This window comes from Solanum tuberosum, unplaced genomic scaffold (assembly GCF_000226075.1).
Source record: "Solanum tuberosum cultivar DM 1-3 516 R44 unplaced genomic scaffold, SolTub_3.0 scf00016, whole genome shotgun sequence".
Classification (NCBI taxonomy): Eukaryota; Viridiplantae; Streptophyta; class Magnoliopsida; order Solanales; family Solanaceae; genus Solanum; species Solanum tuberosum.
Window position 1 is genome coordinate 364270 of NW_006238942.1, and position 24643 is coordinate 388912.

The window sequence follows — 24643 nt, forward strand, 5'->3', positions numbered from 1 at the left end:
GTTTGTGACAATGATTTAAGAGTTAAACTAGGTACACTATCTTTTAAAATTTTCCACCGCTTAGTAGACGAAGAAAATAGTGAATATATACGTTGTACCACTCCAAAGAATGATATAGCTTTCGTACAAGAATTAACCATATCACAAAGTACCAAATTTAGATTATGACAACCACATGGTGTATAAAATGATCTAGGATTTATATCAAGAAGTATTTTTTGCACTCCTTGGTGTTTTTCCTTCATATTAGACCCGTTATCATATCCTTGTCCTCTTAAATAATCAGTATCAAGTCCAATACATTTTATTTCATCTAAAATAATTTCAAAAAGACCTTTTCCACTTGCATCATCCACTTTTAAAAATTCTAAGAAATATTTGGTTACATTTATTGGAGTTGCCGAAATATCTACACTCCAATTTATAAAAGACATTTGGTCTTGATGACTTGTATCTGACGTGCAATCAAGTATGATAGAGAAATACTTTGTTTTTATAACTTTTTCAATAATCTTGTTCTTAATTTCACTTGCCAAGAAATTTATTAATTCATTTTGTATATTATGTCCAAAATAATGATTATGAATTTCATCATGTTTGATTCGTCGAATATGTTATTGGATAATTGGATCAAATTCTGCAATCATCTCAATAAGACTCAAGATGACATTTCAATGTTCTATTGTACTTAATGTACACTAGATCATTGAGACGCGATAGTGCAAGCCTATTCCTCTTTTTGGAATGAATCTGCGCATAAGTTATAGATATTAACTAATAGATATTGATAATAATATAATATGGAAATTAGGATATAATTTTTTTACTTACGTGTTCAAACACACTCCAATTTCGCTCACATCCGGATGAGCTACAAGTTAGGCTTAATACTTTCATGGCAAACTTTTGCAAGTTTGGTGTTTCACTACCAAATAGTGACCACCATTCCACTATAATAAAATCAATTTAGAGGCTAATGAGTGTAAATAAGTCGAATAATGTAAGTAAGAGCTAAATCAGCTCACTTACCCGGTGACCTTGTGTCTCTAGCTCTTTTAGTCGGACCACAACCAAATAGTCCATCTGCCATTTTGTACCTAGGAAGCTCAGCGACTAGTAAATCTTGTATTGTTGAATTGGGGATCATCTTCTCAACACATGCATAATACTCAGTCCATAGACTCTGTAGTAAAGTTCCCTCTTCTTGAGCTTTATAATACAATCTTGGGTTCAAAACATGGCCAGCAACATGCAAAGGCCGATGGAGTTGGTCTGACCACCTTGCATCAATAATTTCAAACACTTTCTCATATTGCTTCTTAACTCCACGAAAACCCCGTGCAATAGTTTCTTTGGCTCTATCCATTACTTCATAAATATAGCCCATTGGTGTTTTTTTCTCCCCATCCACCAAACGAAGCACTTTTGTCAAAGGGCCACAAACTGTAAGTGCTCGAACAACATCATCCCAAAAGTGGGAAGAAATAATAAGATTGGCAACTTCTTTCCCCAAAGTTCCTTTGCAAATTTACTTGAAGTCCATTCGGTTGAGAGGACTAAAGTTCTCAAGTTTTTTCTTGTATGTACATATCTCTCAAAGTCAAGAAGGCCGTTGCAAATCTTGTCTTGGCCGGTTTCACCAAATTTCTTTCCTTGGTGAATTTTCTCATCAAGTTTAACAACAATGGCCTTTGACTAATGTAAGAATGGATTCTGATGGGCCTTTTTAAAACTGTTAAAGTAAGATTATAGTAATTAGTAGCTAATGAGTATTAAATATTGACTATAAAGAAAGTTAGAGGATAGGAGAGTGATATTATCGGAAGCATATGGCTTAACCTTGAATATGTCACCAAACATCAAGTTGATGCAATGAGCGGCACATGGAGTCCAATAAATGTGTGGGTACGCACCCATCATCATGCTTCCCGCTTTAACATTCTCACTAGCATTATCGGTGACAATTTGTACAACATTTCCCGGTCCAATTCCTTCAATAGTGCTTTCAAACAACTTGTACATTTTGGTGGAATCGGTAGATTCATTGCTAGCATCAATAGAACCAAGAAATACACTACCGATTGAAGAATTCACCAAAATATTGATGATCATTTTACCATTTCGTGCTGTCCATTTGTCTATCATAATGGAACATCCAAACTTTGTCCATTGCACTTTATGTTCATCAACAATTTTTTTCCACTTTCTCCACCTCTCTTTTTAGGTGAGTAACTCTAACTAAATGGAATGTAGGAAGCTTCATTCCGGGGCCATGTTGTCCTATTGTCTCAATAAACTTATCAAATGATTTGTAATTGACACAATTAAAAGGGAGTCCCGCATCATACATCCATATTGCAAAAGCACTTACCACACGCTCTCTTAGTAATTTTCTTGGTTTCATCAATTCCTCCTCCTTTTTGTGTTGATTTTTGTGGAAAATAGAGATTCGTAGGGCCTTTCATCACATTCCGCGCGGTGGATGATGCACCTCCATTAGAAGATATCTTTAGAGTTTTGGAGGGAGGCATCATTTCAACATATTCATCCATATCATCAACATCATCAATATCAACATATTCTTCTGGCTGCCTCACTTGAAATTTCGGATTATTAGCGATTTTATTTTGCATATAAGCCCTTACTTCTTCTCTAATCGCCGACGGACAAGTTGAACATTGTTTTACATTTTTGTAACCACCCACTAAATGTTGCTTGTGTCTAGTAATACCACAATTAAAAGTACTCCCACAAAAGTTACAATTAACTGAATCTTTCGTTAATCCTCGAGTACTATAATTCCATCTAATGTCCCTCTTTTGCTAGCATCCGACGCCATTGAATTCACTATTGTACAATACAACAGATACTATATTAATTACTATTAATTACTATAGAAGAATTATTTTTAAAAAATAAAATAATAGACAGCACAGTGAAAGCAGTAGCATTCATCAACATTTTACAGTGAACAAAGAAAATAGAGGAAAAAAACAGTGCAGTGAAGAAAACAGAGCAGAGAAGGCAGCAAGCAGTAGTATCTCAAAATCTTTTTTTTTGAGAAGGCAGTTCAGAACTTCAGATTCACTTCACAAGAAATTGAACAGAAGAAAAGAAGAAAGTAGAGAAGAAGAGGACTGAAGAGAAGAAACGAAGAAAAGAAGAGAAGAAGAAAGAAAAGAGGCCATACCTTTCAAGTCGCGCGAGTCGACCGAAGGAGAAGAAGAGATCGCGAGGTTGAGGAGAAGAAATGCAAGTCGCGACTGACCCAAGTATGGAAATATGAAAAAAAAACCCTAATTTTGACTAATATTATTAAGTCAAGACCTTTTTAAAATTTTAAAACTAAAAGGCGCCACCATTCAGGTTGCCATTACGTCGCCTCACGTCGCCTAATTGATCTCGCCGCGCCTCACTGAGAAATGGCGTGACATGCTCGCCTCGCCTCGCCATAGCGCCTTTGGCGAATGGCGAGTGCCATTAAGAACACTGGGTAATGGTGTTTGCAGCAAGGGTGCGTTCACTGTGAAGTCATGCTATTGGAGGAGAAATACTGGCCAACTGCAGATTAAGAACTGGCCTTGGAAACTAATCTGGAAAGCCAAAGTCCCCTTAAAAGTTTATTGTTTCGTGTGGTTAGTTTGTAGGAAAGCTTGTTTGACTCATGAAGTACTACAAAGAAGAGGTAGTCAGATTTGCTCAAGATGTTTTATGTGTGACCAAGATGCTAAAATAAATAGCCATCTATTTCTACACTGTAAAACAGCTGCAAATCTGTGGAACATGTTCTTGTGTATACTTGGAGTGAGTTGCGTGGTTCCTAAAACTACTAAAAGTATGATAGATTGCTGGAAAGAGATTGGAAGAAGAGAGTCAGAAGAGGACTGGTGGGAATTGATCCCTGCAAGCATCTGGTGGACATTGTGGAAGGAAAGGAATGCAAGAGGCTTTGAAGACAAAAGCAACAACATTCAAAAAATCAGAATGAATTACCTTAGTCTTCTATATTTTTGGTGTAAACAGGATATGGTGGGGGATATAGAACTTTTTGATGATTTTATAGGGAAATTGTAAAGCTCCATAGACTAGTTCTTATGGCCTTCTGTTTTTTACCCTATGGGATGTAAGTGCTCACTCTTATCATTGCTTGGATGATGGAATTTTGTGAATACACAATTACCTGTTCCTCAAAAAAAAAGAACACTGGGTAAGATATGCATGATAAACTTAATAACTGAACATGTTGAATATGGAACGTTGTACTGAATAATCATGAATGCAATCATCAAGTAGTAAAACATGCAACTGAAAACTGACTACAAGGTCATGAAACATCTGAGATTGAACTGTGAGAGATACTATAAATTGACATATAACCATGTGTGCTACAATATGGAATTTGGTGTATAATCATATCAAAAGGGCCCAATAAACCTTGCCAGGGTATAAAGGCTAATTTGGGCTAATGTGGTACCATTAAGCTAATGTCTATAAAAACTGAGGAGTCAGTCCTGGTTTGAGGGGTGACCCTCATAATCCTACGGTGGCATGTTGTTTCTGGGACTTAGGGCAGTCTCAGTCCTCAACTAACGGGTGAACCTTTATCCTTAAATCCGCTTGGTGCTAAGTAATACTCCCATCGGAAACATACTGGTAAACTTAAATAGTAATAATCTGATTATATTGAACGATGCTGATAACTGAGAAATACTGAGTAGCTCATGAATACTGATAAACTGATTGATAAATACTGAAAGATACTTTGGGCAGTCTCAGACTTCAACTAACGGATGAACCTTTATCCCTAAATCTGCTTGGTGCTAAGTAATACTCCCAACGGAAACATGCTGATAAACTTAAATAGTAATAATCTGATTATATCGAATGATGCTGATAACTGATAAATACTGAGTAGCTCATGAATATCGATAAACTGATTGATAAATACTGAAAGATACTTTATTTGAAAGCATCCTAAATCATGAAAATTGATAATCTGAGACATGCATCTCGAGACATGAAAATAGCTACGTTCTGAGGGTTCACAAAAATACTATTTAGTAATACTGAATTTTAGTTTGAAAACACCTTATCAAACCATTCATGCTGAAGAATGTGAAAGACAGTGAAAATCCTACTTTGCATGAAAACCCTAATTGTTGTAGCTTCATTAATTGGGAAACTGAGTTTCTTTGGGACTATATGGGTGAGAGGATATCCATTGATGAAATCCCACATACAAGGAATGGAATCCCTAGCTTGCATCCTTGAACAAAGACTCAAAGATGAAGAACCCTAGTTCTTGCTTGAGAGGAACCTTGAATGAGAAGAATTTGATTCTCTGGGGTTTGTACGTGAATGAGGGGGGGGGGTTGGGTTGACTTATTTCCCTTAATCCACTTAGGATAGGTTAAAACGACATAGTATAGGGATTAAATGAGTGGGAAAAGACTAAAACGACCTTGATTGAAATTGAGTTTGATAGGTTCTACGAGGCCATCTACGGTCTGTGGTTCCATCTACGGACCTTAGATCCCTGTCCATAGAAACTAGAGTAAAATTCAAGTTTCTGAATTTTTGTAAGTTTTGGTACCAAAGTTGTACAATATTATTCATCCATAGAAATACAAATTTATAGTATAGTAAACCAAACTGTCTAGCAATCAAATCCCTTGATTCTGGCATATTTGAGAATCAAGGGATGATTTTATTGATCTAATATCCCAACCTATTAAATAGCATATCAGATAAAATCCTACAAAATTATATCTGATCACACTTAAATATTTACAAATCAACACTCCCCCTCAAGTTGGCATGTAAATATCTGCCATGCCTAACTTGCTTACAAAAATTTCAAACTTTGGTTTAAACATGCTTTGTTCTGTCATGTTGAACTGGATTGTGAGCAATACTTATGGCAGCTTTGTTGTCACAGTACAACTTCATTGGTAACACAAACAACTTTTTTAGTTCTTCCATCATCTTCTTGAGCCAAATCATTTCACAGATCCCATGGGCCATAGATTTGTATTCAGCTTCAACACTGCTACGGGCTACAACATTCTGCTTTTACTCCTCCAAGTCACTAGATTTTCCCATATAAAAGTACAATATCCTGATGTAGACCTCCTATCAATAGTAGAACCTGCCCAATTTGCATCTGTAAAGCTTTCAATGCCCCTATCTTGTCCCTTTTTGAAAAACAAACCTTTCCCTGGTGAACTTTTCAAATATCTTAGAATCCTGTAGACTGCTTCTTGGTGCTCTTCCTTTGGAGAGTGCATAAATTGACTCACTAAGCTTACAACAAAAGCTATATCAGGCCGAGTGTGATAAGTAGATCAACTTTCCCACTAGTCTCTGATATTGACTTTGGTCAACTGAATTTCCTTCTTTGTTTCCAAATTTCATAATTGGATCAATAGGTGTTTCAGCTGGACGACAACCACTCATACCCGTTTCTTTTAGAAGATCTAGTACATACTTTCTTGTAACACCATAATGCCTTCTTTTGATCTTGCTACTTCCATGCCAAGAAAATATTTCAATTGGCCCAAATCTTTGATCTCGAACTCTGAGGCCAACTGTTTTTAAATTTTTTTCATTTCGGGCAAGTCATCTCCTGTAAGTATGATATCATTGACATACACTATCAGGATAGTTGTCTTTCCATCAAGAGAGTGTCGAATGAACATGGTATGATATGCTTGCCCTTGAATGTACCCTTGTTTTTTTACAAACTGAATAAACCTCTCAAACCAAGCTCTTGGAGATTGTTTGAGCTCGCAAAGAGATTTCTTTAGCTTGCACACTCTAGTTACATACCTTTCTTCAAATCCCGAAGGAGGATCCATGTAGACTTCTTTTTCAAGTGTTCCGTTCAAGAATGCATTCTTGCGTCTAGTTGTTGAAGGGGACAATCAAGATTGGCAGCAATGGTCAGAAGAACCCTGATTGAATTCAACTTCTCAACTAGAGCGAATGTCTCAAGATAGTCAATCCCATAAGTCTGAGTGAATCCTTGTGCTACCAAACATGCCTTATACCTCTCCAGGGACCCATCTGATTTAAATTTGATGGTAAACACCCATTTGCAACTCACTGTTTTCTTTCCACATGGTAGTTCCACCATTTCCCAGGTTTCATTTCTATCAAGAGCATTCATCTTCTCTAGAATTGCCTCTTTTCACTTGGGAACATTCAAAGCATCCTGCACATTTCTCGGTATCTCCATTCCAGATAATTGAGAAAGCAAAGCTATATAGGAAGGGGACAAGTTTCTATATGACACAAAATTTGACATAGGATGGTTGGTGACTTTTCTTACCCCTTTACGTTTAGCAATTGGAAGATCAAGGTCTAAAGTAACAAGGGGCAAATCAAAATTAGGTTCTATAGAATTACCTTGTGTATCAGTGAGATCTTGCAGGGTGGACATTTGGTTCTGATGAGAGTCCTTGATCTCTTTTTCTTGGTTATGGTTTCTTCTCATATAAACCTATAATTCCTTTGTTTGTTCCCTATTCTTGTCATTTATTGTATCATGAAGAAGCTGCATTGTCTCAGTTTCCTTATTTTCAATATTTAAGTTGGGATCTTTTACCTTATCTAGGTTATTACCAAAAATACTATTTCCCGTATCTATCATGAAACCTGGATCATTTTTTTCCTTACATGTGAGGTCAAGAGGATCCTTATTATCCCTCAAATATTCTCTATGTTTCTCCCCTTGAAGATGAGTTCCAAAAAACAATTGAGATTCAAAAATGTGGCATCCATTGTGACAATAATCTTCCTAGTAGTTGGGTCATAGTACTTGTATCCCTTTTGACTAGGGGCATAGCCAACAAAAACACATTTCTTAGCACGTGGGTCAAGTTTACTTTTTTTATGATCATAAATATGAACAAATACACTACACCTAAAGACTCTCAAGGATAGGTCAGCGGTCAATCTAGAATTAGGGAAATAAGTCTTAAACATACTGAAAGGGGTTTTAAAACCTAGAACACGAAAAGACATCCTATTAATAAGATAGGTGGATGTTAAAAGAGCTTCTCCCCAAAGAAATTTTGGGACATCACTTGTGAACATTAAGGCCCTAGTTACTTCCATAAGATGCCTATTTTTTCTTTCAACTACATTTTGTTGGGGTGTATTAGGAAATGAACTTTGGTGCACTATTCCCATGGAAGTGAAGAAAACTGCCTAGCTGGTCATTGAAAAACTCTCTCCTGTTATCACTACGAAATATTTGAATCTTCTCATGAAATTGTGTCTCAACCATAACATAAAAAGCCTCAAACATATGTTTTACTTCTCCTTTGTCTTTCACTATGTACACCCAAGTTAGTTAGTGTGATCATCTATTAAACTCACAAACCATCTTTTTCCATTTAAAGTTGCTACCCTAGAAGGTCCCAAACATCACTATGGATCAACTTAAAAGGTTTTGTTGCATGATATTTTTGGGAAGAAAAAGATGAACGTCTATGTTTAGCCATTTCACAAAATTCACACTCAAAGGAGGATGCACTTTTATTCATAAACAACTGAGGTAACAAGAGCTTTAAATAATGGAAACTAGGATGACCAAGTTTATAGTGCCATAACATGACTTTATTATCAACTAGAACAGAGTTCAAACAAGTTGAACTTAGATTTATTGAATTGTCACCATCTTCAAGAAAATAGAGACCTTCAGACTCTTTAGTATTGCCAATCATCCTCCCCGAGACCTTGTCCAGAAATACACATGAAAAAGAGTCAAAGATAGCATGGCAATTAAGGTTTTGAGTCAATTTTCTTTTTGATGACATGGGAAACCCGCAGCCGCTACCCTTTGGGTGCGCACAGGGTAAAACCCCCGCTCCTATGCAATAGCTCGCAAACCACATAGGAGAGGTAACCCGCACTAGGCAAGCCTGGTGCGACGAGCTCGACCCAGAAGACAAACCCCTTGCTTTCGCTGGCAAGGAGTTTCGAACTTGAGACCTCCAACATGGAAGTCTCAAGCTCAAACCACTGGGCCACCCCGAAGGGTAGGTTTTGAGTCAATTTGCTGATGGACAAAAGATTATGAGACAATTTTGGAACATGAAGGACATCAACAAGAGTCAAAAAAGGGGTTAGATTGACTGTCCCTTTTCCAGCAACTGCTGAGAAGGAACCATCAACAACTTTAACTTTTTTATTTCCTGCGGATGGAATGTAAGTCGAGAAAAAATGGGAATTCCATGTCATGTGATCACTGGCCCCTGAATTTATGATCCAAGAACTAATACTAGTAATTTGTACTAAAAAAACCAGAAGGTACATTACCTGCTTGGGAAAAAGAACATGTAGGAGTAGGAGGATCAGGTTTACTGATTTGGAGTTGAGGTTGGAGAGGTTTGTGCAGTAGCTCCAATTGTTCCTTGGTGAATGGTGGCATTTCTAGAGAAGATTTCAGCCCTGATTCTTCGCTGGTACATTGAAAGACCTGGCTGCCATGGTTGTGTGCCCTTTTTAAATTCCGATTAGACGGTTTCCCATGGATTTTCCAACAAGTCTCACGAGTGTGCCAGTATTTTTTGCAAAAATCACACCATGGTTTCTTTTTCCTGTCATTTTCATTTTTCGCAGCAACTAGCGCAGAAGAATCTATATTTTTTGTTTCCAGATTGGGATCTATTTTAGCATAATATTCCTCGTTTCTTCTTGCCTAATCTCAGAAGAAGTTTCTCTCAAAGTGGGCAGTGGGTTTTTTCCAAGAATTCGAGAACGAAGCTCATCGAATTCTTGGTTCAACCCTGCTAGAAATAGATAAACTCTCTCATTTTCTTCCTTTTTCATTGCTTTCATGCTATCCTTAGGACACTCCCATTCATCATTATAGCATTGATCTAATTCTTGCCATAGGTAAACCATCTCATTATACTAAATAGTAACACCTCTCTTCCCCTGCCTAGCTTTCCCCAATTTAATTTTTAATTCAAAAATCTTAGAAGCATTCTCTAAATCAGAATAAGTCTCTTTAACAGTCTCCCAAACATCCCTAGCAGTGGGAAGAAACAAATATGGCTTACCTATGGCAGGATCCATGGAGTTTAGTAGCCAAGTGATTACCATCGAGTTTTCTGATCTCCAGGCGTTCATTTTCGGGTCTCCTGGTTCAGGCTTTCACGTTTCTCCAGTCAAGTGTCCAAGTTTTCCTCGGCCATCAATTGCCAAACGGACAAATTGCGCCTATTCCAAATAATTCTTTCCATTCAGCTTGTGAGAGGTAAGCTGAAAAGAAAAATGAGAAGAATCGCTGCCTTGGTTCATTGGAACTTTGTTAATAGAACTCTCGGCTTCTATCGATGTCGCTGGGTGACGTAACCCAGTAAATGCTGTTTTAGTCATAAGCAACACAAGAATGAAGTTGCTCTGATACCATGTAAGTTTTGGTACCGAAGTTGTACAATGTTATTCATCCATAGAGATACAAATTTATAGTATTGAAAACCAAACTATCTAGCTATCGAATCCCTTGATTCTGGCAGATTTGAGAATCAAGGGATGATTTTATTGATCTAATATCCTAACCTATTCAATAGCATATCATATATGATTTTATAAGATCAATTTAAATTCTACAAAATCATAGCTGATCACACTTAGATATTTACAAATCAACAACTTTCATCTATAGACCCTATTTACGGTCTGTCGATCCAACTACATGCCATAAACATGGTCCGTAAAACTCAGGAAAATTTCCAAGTTTCAAGACTTGATTTACAAGACCATCTATGACCCGTAAAACTCAGGGAAAATTTCCTGTTTCTGAACTTTGATCTACGGGTCCCATCTACGGTCCTTAATTCCTTTTACGGCCCGTTGATGGTGTTCTTAAACTACAAAATATTTCTGCAGACTTAGATTTTTGAACTTTCAACTTTTCTTGATCTGATTTTGGACTTTATAGCTTCTGGGGTGTTACAGAATGTCTCTGGTTCATTCTGTCTAATCTCATTTTTCAATTTGAAGGGCTTGAGTACCTTTCAATTAGCCCTAACCATGGTAAATATGAAATGGGACCGCCTTTGTCGCATGCAGAACTTTCTTTACATCACATATTGTACTTGTGAACCATTTTGTAAATTATGCTTGGGTGACCATGTGTTTATGATTCTTGTTTCTTTCATCTTTTTCTCTGCGTTAGGTTTTTTATGAGGCTTTATGTTTGATGCTTGGTTTATGCTGACAGTTTTTTTGCTCTATTTTAATAATACATTTTTTCCTTGATGCCAGATTCATGCTGACGAGACTAAAAGTAGTCTTCAATTCGCAAGCCGGGCATTGCGTGTTACAAACTGTGTTCATGTGAATGAGGTTGGATATTTAACTGCATTCTGCACTCAATGATATCTTTTCATTACTTCAAACAATTTTCATATGGAATCCAAAGTGCATGCCTAGTTCTTGCACCAGAAAGCAAGTCGATCACTCAGCTATCTTTATGTCTCTTACTCATGTCTGCTGTTAGTTTGAGTTACTTCTGGTTTGTACTTTCTTTTTACCTTTACACAATCCCACTTATGGTTGCCTCTTAACCTATCTATTTTATTCCAGATACTGACTGATGCTGCATTGCTCAAGCGTCAAAAGAAGGAGATTGAGGATTTGCGAGCTAAATTGCAGGTTGTGCAAACAGTCACGTCGTTTGTTATTTTGAAGTGGTTGCATTGATAAGTTAACCAACCTATACTTTTGAAACCATTGAAGGCGTCACATTCGGAACATCCTGATGAAGAAATATTGAATCTTCGGAATACTTTGCTGAAGGTTTGTGATGATTACTTTATAGTAGCTTTGGAAATTTTGTGAGTCTCAAAGGTGTTAAGTTTTAATAGAGCGAATTGGAGCGGGAACGGATTACATTAGAATTGGAGGAGGAAAAGAAAGCTCAAGCTGAAAGGGAGAAGAGGCTACAAGAGCAAGCGAAAAAAATTCAGAACTTGAGTTCTATGGTGCTATGCTCAAATAGGGTTGAGGGTCGTGATACCTATAAAAAGGTGAGTTAGTCAATTTCTATCTTTTCATGGCTGTGCTTGCTTTTGAATCCCTCCTAGAAGCACTACTATTTGAGAGTGTGATTTCAACATGCTGATAGTTTTTTTACTGCCCTTCTCTGGTGATTAAGTTTTTTTTCCCCTAAGAACTAAAGAAACAAAGAGTGGGAAATGTTCTCTTGTGATTAAGTTGATGTTTTATCTTCTGCATTGTAGGATAAACGGCGATATACATGGTGTCCAGGTAACCTTTCAAGGGAGGCTTTGAAGGAGGTGAGATTTAATTTTTGTTGGTAGTGTTACCATACATTATCTTTTGTTGCGTCAATTTCTTTGAAGACTACATAGGAGCAGTTGGTTCATGAAGCAATATGAACTTCTTTTTGTTATTTTATGGATATCTGATTATTGACCGTGTGTTCTCAAACCTGCATCACAATCTGCATTATACTAGGCTATAAATCTGCATCAATGGTGTTATTTGGTGTATGATTCGACTGCCTCAGAGTACTTGATAGTTTCTAATTAATGCTTAAGCGCATCAGTTAGATAAATTGTTGGTTTTAATGGTCATTTTGTTGTTAGGACACTGTGCATAAACTCATTAAGGATGGTTAACACTCTTTGCAAAGGGATGTTTTAATACTCTATGTAGTGTAGTGTTTATTTCAGAAAGCAAGCTTGAATCTATACTAGTCTCAACTCTCAATTAAAGCTACTTGAGCATACAAGTGATGAAATTCAAGAAAATGAAGAAGTTAACCAACTATGATGTATTATACATATATAATAATTGCTAGTGATAGTTCCTTGAGCCGAGGGTCTTTCGGAAACAACCTCTCTACTCCACGGGGTTGAGGTAAGGTCTGCGTACACTCTACTCTCCGTAGACCCCAGCTGTGGAATACACCGAGTATGTAGTTGTTGCTGTAATAATTGATAGTAATAATTTTAGAGACTTCCCTACAAGTTTTGTTTCGTAATACTAACTTCTCTTGTGGTATACGATATTATGTTTACTTCCATTGTTTTTGATTTTCTTTACAACAATTGTTTTAACATACTTATTATTAATGTAAAAGAGTTGCAACATGAGTAATTTTCCTTTTTCTAAATAAAATACTCTTCTAATTAATTTATTTTATAAAATATCTTCTTTCTCAAATCTTTTATGATAAAAACGTAATTCATTGGCAAAAAGTTAACCAAGCATGAGAAGTAGTTTGTGCCTGGCAATTAAATTTTAAAAGCACTTTTGATCAATAATTAGTGCTTGACCAAGTTTTTAGAAGTGCGTCTAAGTGCATTTTCCTCAAAAGTGCTTTTCAAAAAAGTACTTTGGGGGAAACAACTTCTGCTACTCCTTAGAAGAACATAGTTTCTCCAAAAACTTGGTCAAACTTTTTTAATTTTTTTTTTAAATGAGCACTTTTTGAAAAAAATAAGCACTTTAGGCTTCCCAAAAGCTAGGCCAAACAGGTTAGATGTGTACATCAATAATAATTGATAAGGATAATTTCAGAGACCTCCCTCCAAGTTTTGCTTCATAACACTAACTTCTCTGGTAGTTTACAATATAATGCTTACCAGCCTTGTTTGATTTTTTGTGACAATTCTTTGATATATTTATCATTAATGTTCTACAGAAAAGAGGAAAGAATACGCAAGTCAAAATCTTCAGCTTATTTTATTCATTTACGCCATGGAAAATAAATAGATGAAAGATTCCTATTTTATAGTTAACTAAATAAATTCCTATTCTACCTCAACTAAATAACTGAATTTCAGGAATAAAGTACTAAATTAAAAAGAAACAATAACTGTAAATGTCTCAATACTTCAACCAAATAGCTTTATTAGCTACTGTAGATGCTGCTACATACTCTGCCTCTGCAGTATATTGCACCACTATTTCTTGCTTCTTTGAATTCCATGAAAACACACCAGAACCCAAGGAAAAAGCATAGCCAGTAGTGCTCTTCATATTGCTCATATTTCCATCCCAATCGCTATCAACAAAGCCAAGCAAAACACGTTCTTCAACTGGTTTAAACCATTTTCCAAGTTGTACAGTTCCTTTTAAGTACCTAAGCACTCTTTTCGCAGCAGCAAAATGAATGTCATTGGGACTTTGCATAAATCTTGAAAGCAAACTAGCAGTATACATTAAATCAGGTCTTGAAGCCATCAAGTACAAGAGACTTCCAATCAAACTTCTATAAAATGAAGCATCACACTCTTCAGCTCCATCTTCCTTTGAAAATTTGTATTCAAAACCAATGGTGTAGGAACTGGTTTGCAATTTTGCATTCTGATTTTTTTCAGAATATCCAAAGCATACTTTTTCTTATTGAGAAAAATTCCAACCTCTGATTGGTATACTTCCGGCCCTCATCTCTCCCAAATCTGACATTTCAAATTGTTTCTCCATTTTCACTTTAAACCTCTGCAACCCTTGCTCATCACTGCCTGTAACAAGCAAATCGTCAATGTATAAAGAAACAATTAATGAGCCATCATTAGAAAATGTCTTCACATAATTGTAGCATCATTGTCACTTTTTTGGAAACCTTGGTTGCACAATTGAGCATCGATTCTTCTGTACCAAGCCTTTGGAACATGCTTCAACCCATATAGAGCTTTTTGAAGCTTATACACCTTACCTTCACTTCCTTGAACTACAATACCTTCGAGTTGAGCTACATAAATCTCCTCTTCTAGAGAATCGTTCAAGAAGGCAGATTTGACATTTAAATGCCAGATTTTCCACTTCATTTGTGCTGCCAATGCAATCTAAATTCTGATGGTGTCCATCCTTGCAACAGGTGCAAAAGTATTCGAGTAATCAACTCCAGGCTGTTGAGAATAACCTTTAACGACCAGCCTTGCTTTGTGCTTGTTGAGAGATCCATCCGCATTCAACTTCACCCTGTACATCCATTTAACTCCAATAACTTGCTTAGTTTCAGGTTTGTCAATGAGTTTCCATGTCTCGTTCTTCCCAATCATGGCTATTTCTTCCTTCAGTGCTCGTTTCCATTCTTCTATCCACTGGTATCTTGAAAAATTGAATGTTCCTGGACAACAAGATTGCATCTTTCATAAATTTCTACCAAAGGTCTAGTACCTCTAACAAAAATTTTTTCATCATTCTTTGCTTCCACGGCTTCATTTGAATCTTGTAAAGGAGGTTCAACATCCATCTTTTTGACTTGAGAGATATTCCAATCTCAATAAGCATCTTCATCCACCTTCACATCTCTACGTATAAAAACTTACCTAGGTTCAATATTCTAAATTCTATAGTCCTTAGAGATAGAGCTATAACCAACCAAAATTCCTTTTTCAACTTTTTCATCAAGATTGCTCCATTTAAACAGCTAATACATGAGTATAAGACAATGAGCAAAACACCTTAAGATGTCTAATTGATGGTTTTATGCAATTCCAAGCTTCAACTGGTGTCATTCCATCCACGACCCTTGTTGGTGGTCTATTTTGCAAATAAATCGATGTGTTTACCACCTTTGCCCAAAAACACTTTGGCAACTTTTTCTAAAAAATCAAAAACTTGGCCATCTCAAGACCAGATCGATTTTTCCTTTCAGAAACTCCACTTTGTTGCGGTGAGTAAGTGTCATGACCCGACACTACTACCTAGTCGTAATAAGATGCTTAGAGCCACAAGTGACCCAAACTAACCCATGGTTTGGCTTAATACTAAGATAAGTAAGCAGTCTGAAATATAAACTTAATACTCAAAGAGGGTGAGTTCATCTGAATACGATATAAAAATGATACTATTGTCTGACTGTCTATCTGAAAGCTGTTAGAATAGAATAGGTATACACAATCCTACACAGAATGAGAATAATTTATAGTCTCCTATTTGGTAAGGAATTGTATTATAGTGTCTATAAATAGAGTTCTCTATGTAATAATTAGAACAAAAATTCAATAATATTTTTCTCATATATTTCTCACATGGTGTCAGAGCAATTGTGAGAAAAAATATCCCTTCGAAATCAGCTGTCACCACTGTACAGTTTTTCCGGTAACCAAAGTGGCTGTCCGAGTAATTAATTTTTTCGTCATTGTTTTTCGAAAATCAACAACACCACTAGGTGCGGAAATCCCCGGCGAGCAAAGCCCAGTCAAACTCATCGGAAACAACTGCCATACGCGCCCTCACGCGCCGCCGGAAGAAATTCTCCGGGGAGCTTGTCAGGTCCACGCGCCGGCGCGAGCATTCTGTAACGGCCACTTTTTCAACTTTTTTCTTTTTCCAGTGCGGTCGCCTCTTCATTCCGAGGCTGCCCATATATTTTTTTCCTGATTCCGACCAATATTTGGCAATTAGATCTACTTTTCCGGCAACAACCCTATTTCTTTTCCAGATTCCGACAAAAATAATAATCTCATTACTGTTTTTAATTATTATTTTTATTTATTTTTTTTGGCTACATATTCTAATTTCACAACATGTCTTTCGGGATTGATACTTTTGGCTCCAAGACTATAGGAATTGGAAGTTCAAGCCCTATGATCACTTCAGAACCGTTAATGGGAAGCTCAAACTATTTAGCTTGGGCTTCCTCGGTTGAGTTGTGGTTGCAAGGGTCAAGGTGTCCAAGATCACTTAATGAACATTGCTTGTGTGGTAGATGAAAAGACAAAGGCTAGTGTGGAAGATGCAAAAGCCAAAGCACAATGGGAGAAGGTTGATGCTCAATTATGTAATCTCCTATGGCGATCTATTGATTCCAAGTTGATGCCTTTGTTCCGTCCATTCCAAACATGTTATTCAGTTTGAGAAAAGGCTCATGCTTTATACACTAATGACATCTCGATTCTATGATGTGATATCTCGTATGACCAACTTAAAGAAACAAGAATCAGATATGTCCACCTACTTGGGACAAGTACATGCAGTCATGGAGGAATTTGAAACATGGATGCCAGTCACTACGAATGTGCAAAAACAGCAAGAGCACAGGCAAACATTGTTTCTAGTTCTTACACTTGCTGGACTTCCTACTGACCATGATTCAGTGCATGATCAAATTTTAGCTAGTCCTACAATTCCTACAGTTGATGAATTATTCTCTCGTCTACTTCATCTGGCTGCGCCTCCCAGCCACAATGTAGTTTCATCACCAACTATTGACTCATCTGCTCTCGCATCTCAAACCATAGAAAAGTGAGCATATCAATCTATGGAGAATCGACGAGGAGGAGGTCGTCTTGGAAAACCTCGATCCAAGTGTAGTTATTGTCATAAGTCTAGACACACTCGTGACACATGTCATAATTTGCATGGTCCACCACCCAGTTATGATCCTGTTGCTCTAAAGGAATATAATGAGTTCCTTCGAAATCGTGCAATTAAGCAGACATCTCCACAAGAAGCATTTGTTGCTCTGTCTGATCGACCATCAATCAGAATATGATGAGTTCCTTCAATATCGAGCAAGTAAGCAAACGTCTCCACAAGTAGCTTCGGTTCAACATGATGTTGCTATTGCAGGTAATTCTTTTGCTTGTGTTTCATAGTCTAATACTCATGGACTGGGGCGCTTTTGATCATATTTATGGTAACAAATCACTTCTGTCATATATTGTTTATTCACAATCTCTTCCTGCTATTACTTTGGCCAATGAGATCCAAACAAAACCAAAAGGAGTTGGAAAAGCCACACCCCTATCTTCTGTCACTCTAGACTCTGTTCTTTATGTCCCTGGTTCTCCTTTTAATCTGGCATCTGTTAGTCGTTTGACACGTGCCCTACATTGTAGCATAACCTTTTTTGATGATTTTTTTCACATGCAGGACCGCAGTACGGGACCGATGATTGATACAAGACATGAATCACAAGGCTTTTACTATCTTACCTCTTCAAATTCCTTCACAACATGCTCCAGTACAGATCCTCCAGACCTCATTCACAAACGTTTGGGATATCTGAGTCTATCTAAACTGCAACAGATGGTGCCTAGTTTATCTAGTTTATCCAAATTAGATTGTGTCGTGTCAACTTGGGAAACACACGTGCCACATTTTCACGTGGTACTGAGGGTCGTTCAGAGTTTATTTTTTCATTAGTTCATTATGATATTTGGGGTCCTAGTAGAGTCAGTTCCACCTTAGGATTTCGTTATTTTGTTAGTTTCTTTGATGATTATTCGATATGTACTTGGGTTTTCTTAATGAAAGATCGTTCTGGGTTATTTTCTATATTCAAAAGTTTCTTTGCTGAAATACAAAATCAGTTTGGTGTTTCTATTCGTACTTTTCGTAGTGATAATGCCTTAGAATACTTATTATCCCAATTTCAGAAGTTTATGTCTCACCAAGGAATTATTCATCAAACATCTTGTCCATACACTCCTCAGCAAAACGGTGTAGCAGAAAGAAAGAATAGGCATCTCATTGAAATTGCTCACACTTTCCTTATTGAATCCCATGTTTCGCTGCGTTTTTGGGGAGATGCAGTCCTTTCATCTTGTTATTTAATTAATAGAATGCCCTCATCTTCTATTCAGAATCAGGTTCCACATTCCATACTGTATCCTCAGTCACATCTCTATTCTATCCCTCCTCGTGTATTTGGAAGCACATGCTTTGTTCATAACTTAGCCCCTGGAAAAGATAAATTATCCCCTCGTGCTCTTAAATGTTTCTTTCTTGGTTACTCTCGAGTTCAAAAAGGTTATCGTTGCTATTCACATGATCTCTGCTGATATCTTATGTCAGCCGATGTAACATTCTTTGAATCTCAACCTTACTACACATCTTCTGATCATCCTGATGTCTCTGAGGTCTTGCCCATACCTCAGGTCTTGCCTGTACCAACTTTTGAGGGACCTACAGTTACTTCTCCATCTCCAGTTGTAGTGCCACCACTTCTCACTTAGCATCGGCGTCCGCGTCCAGCAATAGTCTCAAATGATTCATGTCATGCGCCGGACCCTGCTCCCACTGCGGCCTTGCCTTCTGCTAGCCAATCGATTACACTTCAAAAAGGTATACGATCTACTCGAAATACTAATCCACATTATACTTTCTTGAGTTATCATCGTTTATCTTCACCCCATTATGCCTTTGTATCATCTTTGTCCTCTATTTCCATCCCTAAGACTATAGGAGAAGCACTTTCTCATTCTGGATGGAGCTAGGCTATGATTGATGAGATGTCTGCTTTACATTCGAGTGGTACTTGGGAACTTGTCCCCCTTCCTACAGGTAAGTCTACTGTTGGCTGTTGTTGGGTTTATGCGGTCAAAATTGGTTTAGATGGTCAAGTCGATCAGCTTAAGGCTTGCCTTGTTGCCAAAGGGTATACTCAGATATTTGGGCTAGATTATAGTGAACTTTCGCTCCTGTGGCCAAAATAGCATCTGTCCGTCTTTTTCTATCTATGGCTGCCGTTCGTCATTGGCCTCTTCATCAGTTGGACATTAAGAATGCTTTTCTGCATGGTGATCTTGAGGAAGAAGTCTATATGGAGCAACCACCTGGTTTTGTTGCTCAGGGGGAGTCTAGTAGCCTTGTATGTCGACTGCGTCGGTCACTCTATGGTCTGAAACAGTCTCCTCGAGCTTGGTTTGGAAAGTTCAGCACAGTAATTCAGGAGTTTGGCATGACTCGTAGTGGAGCTTATCACTCTGTGTTTTATTGGCATTCAACACCAAATCTGTGTATTTATTTGGTTGTTTACGTTGATGATATCGTTATCACTGGCAATGATCAAGTTGGTATCGCTAATTTGAAGCAATATCTCTTTTAGCATTTCCAAACTAAAGACCTCGGCAAACTGAAGTATTTTCTAGGTATTGAGGTTGCTCAGTCTAGATCAGGTATTGTTATTTCTCAACGCAAGTATGCTTTAGACATTCTTGAGGAGACATGAATGATGAGATGTAAACCCATTGACACTCTTATGGATCCGAATGTTAAACTGCTTCCAGGACAGGGGGAGCAACTCAGTAATCCTGAAAGGTATAGACGGTGATTAGATCAGACATCTTTTTTCATGTGAGTGTTGTAAGTCAGTTTATGACTTCTCCTTGTGATAGTCATTGGGATGCAGTTGTTCGTATTCTGAGATATATAAAGTCAGCTCCTGGTAAAGGACTACTCTTCAAGGATCAAGGCCATGAACATATCATCGGATATACAGACGCTGATTGGGCAGGATCATCCTTTGATAGACGTTCTACATCCGGATATTGTGTTTTAGTAGGAGGTAATTTGATGTCATGGAAGAGTAAGAAACAAAGTGTGGTTGCTCGATCCAGTGCAGAAGCAGAATATCGAGCAATGGCTATAGCAACTTGTGAGCTAGTTTGGATCAAACAGTTGCTTGGAGAAACCGGTCATATGGAACTTGTGTGTGATAATCAAGCGACCTTCATATCGCATCAAATCCAGTGTTTAATGAGAGGACTAAGCACATTGAGATTGATTGTCACTATGTCAGTGAAAAGATACTCTCAGGAGATATTGTTACCAAATTTGTGAAGTCAAATGATCAACTTGCAGATATCTTCACCAAGTCCCTCACCGGTCCTTGTATTAATTACATTTGTAACAAGCTAGATACATATAGTTTGTATGCACCAGCTTGAAGGGGAGTGTTAAAATGGAATAGGTATACACAATCCTACACAAAATGAGAATAATTTATTGTCTCCTATTTGGTAAGGAATTGTATTATAGTGTCTATAAATAGGGTTCTCTATGTAATAATTAGAACAACAATTCAATAATATTTTTCTCATATATTTCTCACAAAAGCCTCTATTGAAATGAGTTGTTGGGACAAGCTCCTAACTAACTCTAACTATTTGAAAACTGAAACCGGAATAAATGTAAAGGTTGTCCTTGAAAGATGAGGACTCAACAAACACTGCTGAGCTGACAATAGCATACTAACCGCAAACTGGATACCGTGCGTCTTGACATTATATATAAAACAATATAGTGCAAAGAGTATGCAGTTAGTAAGACATGCATCACAATTCTAATTATTGGACATGATAAATCTAAGATGCTGAACTGAACAGGAAACTGAAATACCTGAAATACATGAACTGATGCAATAACCAAATGGTAAAACATGCAACTGGTACATACTAAAACTGAAATAACTGAATGCAAGGTCAATGCAATAATCTGAAAGATGGATTGTGGGAGACACTAACAACTGACATACTGCGTTATCTAGATGGAGTCCAACCTGTACCCCAGCTGGGATGACGTTCTATACCTTGCCAAGGGTAGGCACAATATTGACGTGGGTCCTATAAACTAATGTCCAAAAGGACTAAGGAGTCAATCCTGATCTGACGGGTGACCTTTAACCTACAGTGGCACGTAGTTCTAGGACTTGGAGAGACCTACTAAAGGCCTCAGTCCTAAACTAACGAGTGAGCCTTCATACCTATGTCTGCTCGGTGCCAAGTAATGCTCCCAACTGAATTTAAACTGATAAATTGAATAATACTGGTAAACTGAATAGATCATAAATACTACAAACTGATATTGAATTGATAGACACTTTATCTAAAAGCATCTTATAATTGAAAAATTGAGTATTGAACTGATCATGATGAATTTCTGTATTCTAAATAAAGATGCCATCTGACTATCATGGGGTCAAAAACATAAAATTCTCTTAAGCTGAGGGCTCATGGAAATAACTATGTATTTATACTGAATTGTAAGTAAGAATATGTAATAAAAGACTACCCATGAAGAAGAACTGGAATAGGATAAAAATCATATATTTCATGGAACCCTAAACTTTGTAGAATCATTAGCTGAGGAAATAATGTTTTCTTTGGGACTTAATGGGTGAAAGTGAACCCTACTGATGAAATCTCACATACCAAGAATGAAAACCCTAGCTTGAATCCTTGAACTGAAGCTTGAAGATGAAGAACCCTAGTTTCTTGCTTGAGGGAACTTAGAACGTATCGAATTTGATTGTCTGAGTCTTGGGTGTGAATTGGAAGGTTTAGTCGACTGATTTCCCCTTAATCCCACTTAGGATAGGGGCCAAAACGTCGTGGTTGGGAGTTGAAAGACTGGCAAAAGACCAAAATAACCTGAACTGAAAAGCTGTCGGAACATTCCACGAGGCCATCTACAGGTTGTGGTTTGATCTACTAACCGTAGATCCCATCCGTGGAATTAAGGCTGAAATTTTAAGTTTTAGAAGTTCATTTTATGAGTCTTATTTACGACCTGTGATTGGATCTGTAAAAAACAGATTGAAAAATCAAGTTTCTGGACTTCGTTTCACGAGCTCAATCTACGGTCCGTAGATTGGACCCATAAAGCTCAGGTTTTGAAATCTCTGCTAGGAGTGTCTCTGATAAACGATCATAACTTTTTACTCTAAACTCGAATTGATGCAATCTTGGTGGTATTGGAAAGAAGACTCGTAGACTTTTAATTTGATAGGTCATGGGACACCTAACTCTTTATATGCTGAGAGATATGGTCGTTTGAAGTTGACCTTTACATGAACTCATGCGAAAACTTAGATGGTAGGAAAACTATGAACTCAACTTAGTGCTAGAGGTCCCCTATGAGGCTATGACCTTAAATCATATTGGATAAACTTCCTACGCTTGGGAATGGACCTTAACACACATGTGCAAGTAAGACATTACCCAGTCCAAGCGAATAGTTTGGTTCTTTAACATGGAATTTTGTCAAGTGTTACAGTAAGTGATAGTAAATTGATGCTCGATTCCAATTTCATCACAAAACAAATGAAATTCACCTGAAATATACTCCTTTCCATTGTCTGTTCTGAGAGTTCTCAACAACTTTGATTTCACAAAAAGCTTTGAACTTCTTAAAAACAACAAACTCTTCAAGCTTTTGCTTAAGAAAATATACCCAAGTCATTCTAGTGAAATCATCTATAAAAAGAATAAAATACTTGCTGCCATTGAGCAAAGGAGTTCTCATCGATCCACAAATGTCAGAATGGACCAATTGTAACTTCTCACTTGCCCTCCATGTTGATGACTTTGAAAAGGCAATTTGTGTGCTTCCTAGTTGACAGCTTCCTCACACATTTGAACACAACTCAAGTTCAGGCAAGTCTTTCACTAAATCATGCTTTTGAGCACATTGAATTGATTTCAAGTTATAATGGCCAAGTCTTTTGTGCCATAATTTTGAATCCTGCTCACATCTACTACTTCGATAAACTTTCTCAGAATTTGAGTTCCAATTCAAAGGAAAACTTTTTTTTTATCATTTCAACAGTAATCACTTCTTGCCCACTAGGTTCAGAAACAACACATTTTCTATCTTTGAACAATAAAATATTGTCTTGTTCTAGCATTTGACCAACACTTAATAGATTTTGGTCCAGATCAGGCACCAACAAAACATCTTGAATAAATTTAATACCTTTGGGAGATTCAATTGCCATAGTTCCTTTACCAACAATTGCCAGCTTGCTTTTATCTGCTAACTTGACAAGGCCTTTGGCAGATTCCAACTTCGTAAAATATTCTTGTTTGCTGGTCATGTGTTGAGTGCAACCACTGTCCAAAAACCAGGTGCTTTCATCATCCTATCTCGTTGCTACCATTGTTGTAAACACAAACATCTCCTGGTCCTCAACTTCCGAAATGTTGGCTTTTGGAGTTTGTTGGCAGTTCACCTTCTTCACTTTGCAAGATCTTTCAACATGGCCAGGCTTGTTGCAATATCTACATTGAAAAGGCGGTTTCTTCCCTTTAAACCAACAATCATCCTCTTTATGATTGGTTTTTCTGCGGAACTAACACGGTGGGAAGTTTTCTTTCTTCTTGGCTCTGTTGCGAGAATCACCTTGGTTTTTTCCCCTAAAATTAGTAGAAGTATCTGATATTCTTCCTTCATTTTGCATTTGCATCTTCCTTTTGAACTTGGCTTGAAGAGCAGTTTCAGTAACTTCTTCTAGCCTCAAGGATCTTCTCTGCTCTTGAGCTTGAAAGCATGTACAAGCTCTGAAGGTGACATTTTTGTGAGATCCTTCGAATCTTTGAGTGAAGAGATCCTTGCTTCAAATCTTTCCAGCAAACTCACAAGAACTTTTTCAATGATTCTTAGGGATGATAATGGGGCAGTGCGGGGCGGGTTGAGCTTAACCTGCAAAAAAATTAATCCGCCTTGCTCCGCCCCACATAACAATTTTTTCATTTTCAACCCGCCCCACATAGACCTGCCCCGCATAAATTTTTTAATATTTTCCTTTTCTAGTCAAGTTTGATGCTAAAAATAAAATTCATTATTCATGAAGTTATATTAGTTTAATATATAATGACTAAAAATTTTATCTTTTAGAGGTCTACAGAGTGGTAGTTAGACCGGCCTTGTTGTATGGAGCGGAGTGTTGGCCAGTCAAGAACGCACATGTCCAAAAAATGCATGTTGCGGAGATGAGGATGTTGAGATGGATGTGTGGGCACACTAGGAGCGACAAGATTAGGAATGAGGTTATCCGGGAGAAGGTGGGAGTGGCCTCTGTGGTGGACAAGCTGAGGGAAGCGAGACTGAGATGGTTTGGACATGTGAAGAGACGGAGCGCAGA

The 24643-nt window shown here is 37.4% G+C and overlaps 1 protein-coding gene across 2 annotated transcripts in view; it reads left to right on the forward strand.

The window, feature by feature from the left end:
* LOC102581244 (kinesin-related protein 4) overlaps positions 1–24643 on the forward strand; it is a 52955-nt gene that overhangs the window by 7472 nt on the left and 20840 nt on the right. For both annotated transcript variants that reach the window (XM_006340040.2, XM_006340041.2), the window contains exons 10-14: positions 11281–11361; positions 11602–11670; positions 11755–11814; positions 11883–12044; positions 12258–12314. In XM_006340040.2, the coding sequence (XP_006340102.1) occupies positions 11281–11361; positions 11602–11670; positions 11755–11814; positions 11883–12044; positions 12258–12314 (429 nt within the window). The remainder of the gene's footprint in view (positions 1–11280; positions 11362–11601; positions 11671–11754; positions 11815–11882; positions 12045–12257; positions 12315–24643) is intronic.